Consider the following 12,400-nt stretch of genomic DNA (forward strand, 5'->3'; position numbering starts at 1 on the left):
GTGTCCTTTTTCAAATAATATTTATCAAAAATAAAAAAAAAGTCTTTTATTTTTGCTGTTTAAGATGTTTATGATTTTACAGAATGTTATATTTGAGTGTGGGTGTGTGCTAGGATTAACAATGCTTATGACAGCAAAGGTCCTTCCATTTGTGGCACCACAGAGTATTGAATCCCTGACCCTATACTCCTGAGTCAACTGTCATATTTGACATATGTGAAAAAATGTATTTAATTTTTTTTGGCTCCTAAAGGTGTTGTTGAAAATAGTCAGAGCTTTGGGGTGTGAATCCCCTTATTTGTCCTGTTGGAAGGAGGCTAGTACTGTACTTGCAATTTTCATAGTTTCTTGTTAATCTTATAATCTCAATTTTTGGAATTTTCTTGTTTCTTTACCACTTCAATGGTATTCTATGAACCTGTTCTTGTTCTTTGTAATATGCCTTTACTTTATTTGGGATATATCTGTAGGCTTCTCTTTGATACTCTACAATAGCATCCTTATTTAGATCAGGTTGCATGTAGCTTTTTCTAAATGTCGTCAAGTCTCTTAAGTCACTTATACCTGATGCATTCCCTACTGTTTTTAGTTGGCAAAAAAAATTCAAAGAAAGTTCCCATTGAAAAGAGCCCGAAAGTGAGGTTGAATTTATCAAAGCTTGGAGGTTTGCCCCTTCAGTCTCTTGGAAGAAAACAGATTCATAATTGAAGCTTTGTTCATTTCAATCTTAAGAGTGACCTACATTTGTGACAATTCATTAAATGATTGTAAAGGGATACTTTTATTTATTTATTTGTCTTGTTTGAATTCTAAATGATTTTTTTTAATTCTTTAAATTGATATACATTCCTTACAAATTAATTAGTTGCACCACAGTTCCATTTGCAAGTTTTGACCTACTTTGTAACCCTTGGTCTCAAAATTGCATATAAATTTATTGAAGCTAGGGAACATAGAACTCCTGTCTGTTTGAAGAAAATGGATGGATGTAAGTTGGTTTAATTACACTAAAGTCCTAGGGCCATTGCAATTAAAACAAAACAATAAAGATTAACTATAAAATACTTGACATTACATAAGTATAACAGTCACAAAGAAAAATCATTCACAAAATTTTACTTTTGTGCTCAGTTGCCAACCTGAGCAATTGCCTAATTTTTTAAACCTTGCAAAACATTCACTAGTCATCTCTCATGACCCACACTTGTCTATACATAAACAATTCATTGAAAAGGAACAAATACCCAACTGACATTTCTTCATTTGTACTTATGCTTAATAAGTTTAAAAGAAAGCTTATATGGCTAAGTCAGTAGGCCAGTAAAGGACCAGGTGGTCCTTTAGCCGGGAAGTGCAATAGGAAGCTAGGGGCAAGCCATCCTTTGCTTTTGCATGCCCTTCCTGCTTACTGTCCCCACATTTCTTTAGGTAACCTTTTAAAGTTGGACCAATTCTAGCTGAGCTAACAGAGTCACATCACTGATCCCTGTCCCAAACCAAATAAACTGGTAATGCCAGGGATTAAACCTGTGTCAAGTTATAGTTGCTGCCCATAAACAATATGCATTTTATTTAGACAAATTAAATTTAAGGCAGGTATCAACAAAACTACATCTGGAATTGTATTTACTTAAGATACAATAAGCAATATGAAAGCATAGTTTTGTGATATTCTAGTCTTGAAATAATACAAAATAAGAAAAATTATGTTCTATTTGTTTTCCATAAGCTCATTTGAGACTGCAATATGCCCATGGTGAACTTATAATCTCTCTAAAATGCTTTAAACAGAAGGAATTGTAAAAACAATTGTTCTGATCAGCAAGAAAAATATTAACATAATTCTCTAAACTTGGAACTTTTTAAGACAACTTCTTAGCAAAGCAAATGCAAAGCAAAAGAATTCAGCTAAAAGGTGGTAAAATATAGGACAAATCTAATTGGTCTAAATAATCAAGGCCTATAAACACAACTGCCTTCTAATCTCAATTCTTTGTGTTTCTGATTCTTAGCAGCAGCTTTGTAATGGAAAATCTCAGTTCTTTTAGCCTACTAGATATGGTCTAGATTGTTCTGGAGACATTTACATTTTATTTTCTCTAGAGATATATTTAGTGCATAAGTGGATATGCACTATGTTACAAATCTAATGATCACCCAATTTGCATGACCACTAGATTTCAAAGGCCAGAGAAAATTCAATCCTTGAATCTAGTGATGACCTTTGATCTTGATTGCCATCATAAAAGTCATGGGCCTTACTTATTGTTAGGCATAGGCCTACCAAAGACTATAGTAAATGCTAGATATACCCAGTGTCTGACCTAAGCTATCCAAAATCAAAGTCTTGACAATTGTGCATGCATTATCTGTAAGAGAAAACATTGCTCCTCCATCAGACAGAGCAAAAAAATGTCCAGTACTTTAATTTGCAGTAGTAGCAAAGTGATTAGGAGCTACATGGAAGCTGTTTTCAATCTGATGGTTGATTTCTGTTTCTTCCCCTATTACTGAGTTGCTGTTGAATACGGATTTGACCTTCAAAGAACAAATGACAAAAACAGCTTTCGGACTGAGTATTCAGAATTAACCCTGCATCGGGATGCAGCATTCTAAGATTTCGGACACGGTCACAATATATTTACTTGCGTCAAATGCTGTTATTCTCGTAGTTATCCATAACGTTTCGAGTGACACGTGGCCGGATAAGTATTTGTTATTATCTCTTAGGGGTTAAACCGGGATAAGTGGAAATGCAATCAGCCAAGTAAAAGAACACGGGGCAATACTCCGTGGGACTGATGCCGAAATGGGTAAATAATCAGGGCATATCAAAATAAGGTAGCGTTAATGTGTTGATCACGCTTGGTTGAAGAGGGGATCACTCCAGAGATGTTGTTTAAGTAAAATTGGTGCAAACAGTATTACTGGCTTTCATATAAAGTGAATATACCACTCGATGCCTTTTTTAATGCTGTTTACAAATATAATAATCGCTTCTACCGCAAATTCAGATTTAAGCACTTTTTGACCTCTTGACCTCTTAAAAATGACCTATATATGGGGTCATTACAAACCTGTAATAGTTTAGAAACAAATTTGGGCTATATGTTTGCACATCAGGGGGGTGGGGGTAAAGCATAGCATATATTAAATACATAAACTAACCATTACTTTTTTTCTGTGTTTGTGCACATCGAATTTTAATGAGAAGAGAAATCACCAGTGCAACCAGACCAGCTACTAACCTCACTTCCTACCTCAATCGCAGCGACATTGTTCTCGTACAGAGCCTTTGCCACTTTAAAGTATTTATCTGGTATGTTATATAAGGATAATATCTTCACTCAAGCTATTCTATTGGATGAATCAAATGCCTATTCACATAGTATAAAACTGAGACTAAATGGGTCTGATGATTTACATACTTTTTATCTATTAATCTAAAGGTGAGAATTTCGTCAATGCATCCTCTCCCCCTTCCTAAAACCGCACTATTCTTCTCTTAGCAGAAAAGCTTACAGCAAAGCTTTGTCTAATAAAATTGATCGTAATAATTACAGAAACCAAGATAATACCTCTATAATTATTACACTCATTATTCACATAGTATAAAACTGAGACTAAATGGGTCTGATGATTTACATACTTTTTATCTATTAATCTAAAGGTGAGAATTTCGTCAATGCATCCTCTCCCCCTTCCTAAAACCGCACTATTCTTCTCTTAGCAGAAAAGCTTACAGCAAAGCTTTGTCTAATAAAAATGATCGTAATAATTACAGAAACCAAGATAATACCTCTATAATTATTACACTCCCTCTTATCATCTTTATTGTAAAGGGGTTTAGTTAAAGTTAGCTAAACATTCATAGGAGCTCTTTTTCAAAAGTCATATTCATAATCTTAGTTAATTTATCTTTAACCATATCCCTATTAGCACATGACGCCTCACTTTTTTAATTCTTTTTGTATTGTCTCTAACTACTTTTCGCAAAATAAATCTTCCTTCACTTTTAAACTTTCAAGAAACTTTTGATTCTTTTTTTATATAATTTATTACAATTTTATCAAGGTTTAACATATTCTTAAAGTCTTCTGCCTATCTGTCTTTAACACTTTCATTATTACTAAATGAGGCCCCGTTCCTATCTTTCATTGGTACAAGTCCAGACTTATTGCTTACGCTCAATTTCTTAACATGCGTATATTACGCAATCTGACTGCGTCTTTGAATTTTCGGCAGTTCTATGCATGGCTCCCATTTTGTACCTCCTTAATTCACACCTCAGTGCTTTCTGTACTTAACTTAGCCTTCTCTGTTCCTCATACGATCTATCAGTCCAAAACTGCTTATACAAATTTTCTTTTTTCTACTAAGCTTAAAGTATTTTCACCAACATCTGTTAATTATTTTTGCTGCTTTTCCAACTATTTTCCCAAAATTATTCCATCTATTTTTTGTACCGTCAAATTTCAAAAATATTTCTTCCATTACGATTTCTTCACAACACGCAAAAGCTTGTTCTTTTTTTTAAACTAAGTAAAAAAAAAACTAGTTTTTAACTGAAAGTAAGGAGCGACATTAAAACTTAAAACGAACAGAAATTACTCCGTATATGAAATAGGTTATCCCCTCCGCAATCCCTCCCTCTTCACGCTAAAGTTTTTAATTGTTTTAAAAAGTAGAATTGTGGCAAAGAGTCAAACTTTAGCGTAAGAGTGAGGGATTGCAGAGGGGACAACCCATTTCATATACGGAGAAATTTCTGTTCGTTTTAAGTTTTAATGTCGCTCCTTACTTTCAGTTAAAAAACTAGTTTTTTTTATTTAATTTCTGAACGTTTTTGAATTAATGCATGTTTGATTTTGGCTCTCCGCACATAAATTATTAAAATGAAATTTGCATATTAATTCTTTTTTTGGCTAAATATCTTTCTCTTAGTTTTGACCTGACGATTTTGATAAATAAGGGGTGGGGAAGGAGGCCTAGTTCCCCTCCAATTTTTCGGTTACTTAAAAAGGCAACTAGAACTTTTAATTTTTAACAAACGTTTTTATTAGTAAAAATATATGTAACTTAAGAATTAACTTACGTAACAAACTTTTATATTCTTATATTTTTATTATGAATATGAGGGGGTTTGTCCCCTCGTTAATACCTCGCTCTTTACACTAAATCTTAAGTTTTGTCCCAATTCTTTAAGAATGATCCCTGAAACAGAAAGGCCATAGAATAAATAGTTGAAATTACTAGAAATACTTTAGCATAAAGAGCGAGGTATTTATCTCCTCCTAAATACCTCGCTCTTTATACCAAAGTATTTTTAGAACCCCTCATATGCGTAATAATCTCTGTTCGTTTTAGGTTTTAATGCTACTCCTTACTTTCAATTGAAAAAACTTTTTCATGTTTATTTTTCATTGTTTTTTATAGTAATGCTAGAAAATTCCGCGCCCTGTTTATTGAATTTCTCTTCCCCCATGACATATTCCCCCAAGGAAAGATCCTCTCACATATCCCCATCCCCCAAACCAAAAAAATTCCCCGAAAACGTCTGTACACTTCCCAATAACCATTACTGTATGTAAAAACTGGTCAAAGTTTGTAACTTGCAGCCCCACCCCCAGGGACTGTGGTGGAGTAATTCATCCCCAAAGACATAGTTATTATGGTTTTCAGCTATGTGGAACAAAATGGCTATCTCAAAATTTCGATCCGTTGACTTTGGGAAAATAATTAGCGTGGGAGGGGGCCTAAGTGCCCTCCAATTTTTTTGGTCACTTAAAAAGGGCACTAGAACTTTTCATTTCCGTTAGAATGAGCCCTCTTGCGACATTCTAGGGCCACTTGGTCGATACGATGATCCCTGGGAAAAAAAAAACAAAAAACAAACAAACACGCACCCGTGATCTGTCTTCTGGCAAAAAGTACGAAATTCCACATTTTTGTAGATAGGAGCTTGAAATTTGTACTATAAGGTTCTCTGATACGCTGAATGCGATGTTGTGATTTTTGTTAAGATTCTATGACTTTTAGGGGGTGTTTCCCCCTATTTTCCAAAATAAGGCAAATTTTCTCAGCCTCATAACTTTTGATGAAAAAGACTAAATTTGATGAAACTTATATATTTAAAACCAGCATGGAAATCCGATTCTTTTGATGTATTTTTTAGCATCAAAATTCCGTTTTTTAGCGTTTCGTTTACTATTGAGCCGGGTCGCTCCTTACTACAGTTCGTTACCACGAACTGTTTGATATTACGAACTGTTTGATCGTTACCACGAACTGTTTGATTGACTTTATTCGGTAATATGAACGAACTGTTGATGAAAAATAAGTACCCTCCCCCCCGAAAAATGGTAAATTCGCAAAATCAACCATTCAGTTTCATCTGTAATTGGTTCACGATGCCAAATAAAGCCAATTTAAGCCAAAAACAACATAAAAATCAGTTAGCTTATGTACGTAATCTACTACGCCCATATCTGTCACTGCTAGGGGCAGGACTACAGTAATTAGAATAACAGTGGTTAATAGGTTTGTAAAAAGCAATGGCGAAATAAGATAAGTATATCGTTGTTCTTTTTTATCTGTTTCTGTTCTGAGCTATAAGCAAAAATCAATCAGTGACTGCCTATTTTATCATTTACGCCCACTAAGTAATAACCTGCTAAATTTTTCAAACAGGTAGCTTACACTAATATAAAACATAAGTAGCACCTCTATATCGATTTTGCATGTTAAATCATTCTTCCTAGATAAACTTCTTTTGCTTATGTACCGTACACTTATGCCTTCTTATTTAGTGCATTGCAAGTTCCAAATGGTTGAGCTTATAGCTAAAATTGATAAAGAATCTAAAACACTGGCAGAGAAAAAGTAAGAAAATTATGTTTATTTACCTTAAAACAAACTTGGCCTTAGGCTAGAAACAAAAGTTAGCTGATTTTATGGCTTTATCATTATTTTTGGCTTATTTCTTTTTCACAGTTGGTTCCTAATGCTTAATAAAGCCAACTTAAAAAAAAAAACTTTTGTAGATTGTGTAGGGCCATGTTTGGCTCAGTAAGAGGGTGAACGGGCCTGGAAGGTAATTAAAATGACTGTAATTTTTATTTCAGTAAAAAGTGTTGAATGGGGAACCATCTAGTATATTTTTTTTATTTCTATCTGATCTCTTTCTTTATCAGAAAAATAACCAATGACTGCCTTACCTTATTACCTACCCCGCTTAAATGGGGAATCGAATAATATATTCCTTCTTCTTTTATTCGATTTCTGTTCTGTAAGGAAAATTAACTAAGAAGTGTCTTCCTCACTTTCTACACCAATGTAACGAACTGATAATTTGGCCCTAGATGTATTTTGCCTAGTGCTATGCTTGGAATCTTTATAGCGGGGGGGGGGCTGCAACAATTAAAATGACAGTGATTACTATATTGGGAAAGAACATTCAATGGATCACGATTTCTTTTACCAGATTTCTATTCTATAAGCAAAACTAACCAGAAACAGTTTGCCTTACTATCTAGCTCAATGAAATTACTAGCAAATTTGAACATATGCTATAAACAAAAGTGGACTGGTTTTGTTGGTTTGTCATTATTGTTTTTGCTGATTCCTCATCAGCGGTCAGTTCATTCTGCTAAATAAAGCCAAACGAAAAAAAAACAACAACAAATAAATAAAACCAACACAAAAATCAGCAAACATATGTATGATAAAAAAAACACCTCTAGAGCAATTCAGCCTATTCAAGCTGTGTCTTATAGATATTCCGTCCTCTGCTTTTATATGCTTACGCCTCCTTATTCAGAGCGATAACAACTCACAAAATGACGAAGGCTATGGCTATATTTAGCATCTCTACAAAAAGTCAGATGTTTATTCTATCTGAAGCCTTGTTACTGATAAAAAATATTAAGAAATGGAAGAGAAAAACATGAAAAACTATGTCTATTCCTAAGAAATTAGAACTTTACCAAAATGCCGGTTGAATATGATAGTTAGGGATAAGAATGTTGGAGTTTCTAAGAATGCTGTTCCGTCACCGTACTTGTTTTTTAGAATTATAGTCTTAAATGCAAGGGTGATGTTTCCATTTTCACATGACTGTAAGAAAGGTGCACCCCGTTCACCATCCCAAAGGTTAGATGCACACAATAAAAAGAAAAAGTAGGAGAAGATGTGGATTTACTAAGTCACTTTGTGTTCCATGGAGGCAAGACTAGCGCACAAATGTGAAACTGAAGATGGGCACAAGCAACCAGGTTGAAGGGTCTAAGGTTGTTTGCGCTGCGCATAAGACATTATCTCTCTGGGGGAAGATATTTTGGACAAAGCAAGTAGAAAAAGCAGCGAAAATTGTAAACATGTTTTAGGGGGAAGTACACCTGTGCGTTTCTGCAATAAACTTCAGGAAAGTCAAGGAAAGCAGTAGCGTTCTTTTTCAATCTATAAATGCTCTTTAGCACTGGGCCGATTTATAACAGCGTTTCGCCAAAACTGAAAGCATCTCAATATCTTCCGACGTCAGATATAAGCTACAATCATTAGCCAGCTCACGACGTCCCCAAAATGGGCCCACTGTCACATAGATGTAAAAACGAATTTTAAGGAACTGTGGCCAAAGGATTTCTTAAAATCCGTGAAGTTTGATTTTTCTATTTGGTCAGCAGATATTTAGCATAAAGTTGTGACCCAGTTTTCATATCGTCGGCGGATATTGGTATAGTTATTTGCTCCTTCATGGGACCCTAGCCAGCCATCACGTTGTGCTTGCAACAAGTCTCCTGGCGAGACATGCATTTTTTTTTTGCACTTGTAGTAATGTTTACTGTTGCTACTGATAAATTATGCCCAATACCATAGCGGTTACATCACCAAGGTTATACTGACTTGGCCATATCCTTAGAAAACTTCACCTCATTGAGCAATGAGTATTTCTTGTAAATCTTTCATCCGAATGTGATATGCAACCAGATGGTTTACTCATAAAAACGATGAGATGTTGTCAAAAATTATCTTGATCCATTTGTGTGTATTTTCGAATCTGATTGAAGGCTGATCGGCTGCAGTCTCCAATTTATTGACAACTGGCAGAATATCCTAAAATCTGAGAGACAACATTTTGAAGTCTTGTGCCTGCAAGGTGATGGCAGATAGAAAGTGAGGTGATATGATCCTACTTCTAGAGCAAATACACTTAAGTTTCCTGAACTTCTAATAGCCATTGATGAGATCAATAACGGAACAACTGACTTGGCAAGCATTTACATTTAATTTTCTCTATACTTTATGCTATGTGTTGGTGATCCATGATTTTGAACGTGATTTAACGTTGGAATGAAATTCCCAAGAAGCTTTTACTAAGCTGTATTTAAGGTGGTCCTCAAACAAATTATCGGTATGTGTTCAGTTTATGGAACTCGGCTACCGCATGTGCAACACGGAAAATAATAACCACAAAGAAAAAACATTAATGAACGAAACATAACAAAAGTTTTGACCGAAATATAACGAGTTGCACTAATATGTATCAAAACTGGCATAATACTCATCCTCGTCATTAAGGTTCCCGTGAATCCTGCTATATGGAAAAGAAGGGAAATTGTAAACCATAGCGTTTCACAATAAAGAATCATTTTATAAACACTACTAACTAAATACTAAACGTTCAAGTATAATTGTTTGCTCTAAAAGTACTTTAGCAATCAAACTCTATATTGCAATTAATTTTTTTAACTGACGGTTATAAATTATAACCTTACAACTTATAGTTTAGTCCCATTTCACTCTGTCGAGGACTTTTTTAAAAGGATATTTTGGTAGCCTTTTGAAATAGAAAATATTTTGCTTGCTGGAGAAACCTCTACAAATAAGTCAGAAATAAAATAAAGGACTGGTATTAGAAACACTTCACATAATATGAACGAAAGTAAATAAAATGACACCAGGAACAAATACACATATGGAACAATTAATGAATATAAATAATTGCCACTGTAATTTTGGGGAAAAGAAAAAGGTAAATTAATGAATTCCATAAATGGATTGAAGATCTTAGTCCAGAAAGTCCAGGAAGCATGGCATAATAGAGCCAACATACCTTTCAGTTCTTGCAACTGCAATACCACTCTGCCTAGGTTTTAGAGCCCAATCGTTTCACCAACCTCAGGAGTCACGAAAAAGTTTCGAAATTAGTCTATGGGGCAAGAAGTATCTGTTGATGAAATTTGTAGTCTAAAGCTCGTATTCAACTGATGTTGCATCATTTGCAAAAGTCGTCAAGTTTGACTGTTTGACTAAATTATTCAAAGCCTGTTTACCAAATTTATTCGCCACAATTTATTACTATCGCATTTGTAATATGGTTTAAAGTTGAGAATAAGCAAAATCGAATCCAACACTGCTTAACTTCTGATTTAATACGAAACCAGATGCTAACCTCATTTCATACCTTAACCGCAGCAGTGTTATTCTCGTACATCGTACTAATCCCTTTAATGTATTTGTCTGGTATTTCATACAAGTATAAAACCTTCGCTAAAGCTCTTCTATCAACAGAATCGAAAGCTTGCTCAAAATCTATTAAACTGAGGACCGAAGGTGTTTCATAAGTTAGGCACTTCTTAATTATTAGCCCAAGAGTGAAAATTTGGTCGACACATCCTCTACCCTTTCTAAAACCGCACTGTTCTTTTCTTATAACTTTGTCTACATCATCTCATCTCTCAGCCTAAGAAATATCATATTACTAAGCAATTTGCTACCTACAGAGACCAGGCTAATGCCTCGATAGTTACCAAACTCACTCTTATCACCATTTTTATACAATATTTTAATTAGGGTTTTCTTAAAATTGCTTGTTCCTTCCCCTTTTTCAAAAATCATATTCATAATTTTCAATAACTTATTTCTAACCTCAGAGCCATCATATTTAAGAAACTCATTTACCACACTATCAACGCCTGGGACTTTATATTTTTTAATCCTTTAGTACTGTCCCTAATTCTTCCTCACAAAACAAATCTTCTTTCACATACAAGGGTACCAAAAGCTTTTTTGATTTTCCTCTATATCTTCCCCTGCAACTCTATCTCCGTTTAGCAGATTCTCAAAATGTTCTGCCTATCTCTCTTTAACTCTTTTCTTATCACTAATTGTGGTCCCATTCCTATCTTTAACTAGGACAAGTCTGGATTGACTGCTCCCTCTCAGTTTACTGATGTACAATATTTTACTATTATGTCGTCTTGCTGCATCTTCCAGATCATCGGCAATTTAATCTACAGCCTCCATTTCACACCTCCTTAGTTCATTTCTTCACTTTCTTTACATTCCTCGGCAAATTTATCCATTTATTCCATTTGACACCTCGTTAGTTCATAGTTTAATGTTTTCTCCAATTTCTTTACATTCCTCTTTTTTTCATATGATCTATCACTAAGATAATTTTTGTACAAGTCCCTTCTCCTCTCTATTAAACATAAAGCTTTTTCACTAATATTCCTAGATATGTTCCTAAGTTTTCTCCCTAAGACACCCGCAGTAACCTCTCAAAATGTTTTCCAAAAATTATTCCATCCATCCTTTTCATTGTCAAATTTTAAACTCTCAAGCTTAGTATTGAACTGTTCCTGGAAATTTCCCTCAAATTCTCATCCTGGAGTCTAACAACATGATAACTTCCCAGGAGGTAGTTACCCTTCCGAAATTTCAGCTTTAAATTAACCCTAGACACAACTAGATGGTCATTTTGTTTTTAACATCAATATTAGCGCTCCTATAAACCCTAGTATCTTGTATTGATCCTGCCAGTCTTCGGTTTACAATAACAAAATCAATACGGTTTGATGTTTTACCATCACGTGAATACCACTTATAGGCCATTTTATGACCAAACTCTGTATTGGTTATAATTAGATTATTGTACCTATAAAATTGCAGCAGTCTGTAGCTATTACTGTTTTCTGTCCCTGCATCAAATTTATCAGGCTAGGAAACCATCTATCCCGATTTTACTGGCTTGCTTTTTACTAAGTCTACGGTAACACACAGACTATTTGCCCAGTTTTTGTGTTTTGTCAAAAGGCTATTGGAACTGACACGAAAAATGCATCTACTAGTATGACACACTATTTTCTGGCTTCAACTATTTCATCGCTATAATGTGAAAATGTGAACGGATTTCAATTGCTCTTTTTAAGACTATGACAAAGGGTACGAGGAAATAATAATGAATGAAACTCAAGTTCTCTGAAACAAAAACTATCTAAGATCATCCTAAACAAAAATTCAGTTAATCGTAAAACTAAATACGAAATATTGTGGCATTCATTTTACTCCTATTTTGTTTTTGCAATGCATTCGTCCGAGACAATAGTACCACTTTTCT

At 34.5% G+C, this 12,400-nt stretch overlaps 1 protein-coding gene across 1 annotated transcript in view; it reads left to right on the forward strand.

Annotated features, from left to right (window-relative positions):
• Nucleotides 1-2,762: 2,762 nt before the first annotated feature.
• The window catches only part of LOC136036246 (gamma-aminobutyric acid type B receptor subunit 1-like), a 194,719-nt gene continuing 185,081 nt past the window's right edge, over nucleotides 2,763-12,400 (forward strand). Inside the window, exon 1 of the mRNA XM_065718359.1 lies at nucleotides 2,763-2,813. Within this exon, the coding sequence (XP_065574431.1) occupies nucleotides 2,810-2,813 (4 nt within the window). The 5' untranslated portion in view covers nucleotides 2,763-2,809. The remainder of the gene's footprint in view (nucleotides 2,814-12,400) is intronic.

Source organism: Artemia franciscana, chromosome 15, assembly GCF_032884065.1.
Source record: "Artemia franciscana chromosome 15, ASM3288406v1, whole genome shotgun sequence".
In the NCBI taxonomy this organism is placed as follows: Eukaryota; Metazoa; Arthropoda; class Branchiopoda; order Anostraca; family Artemiidae; genus Artemia; species Artemia franciscana.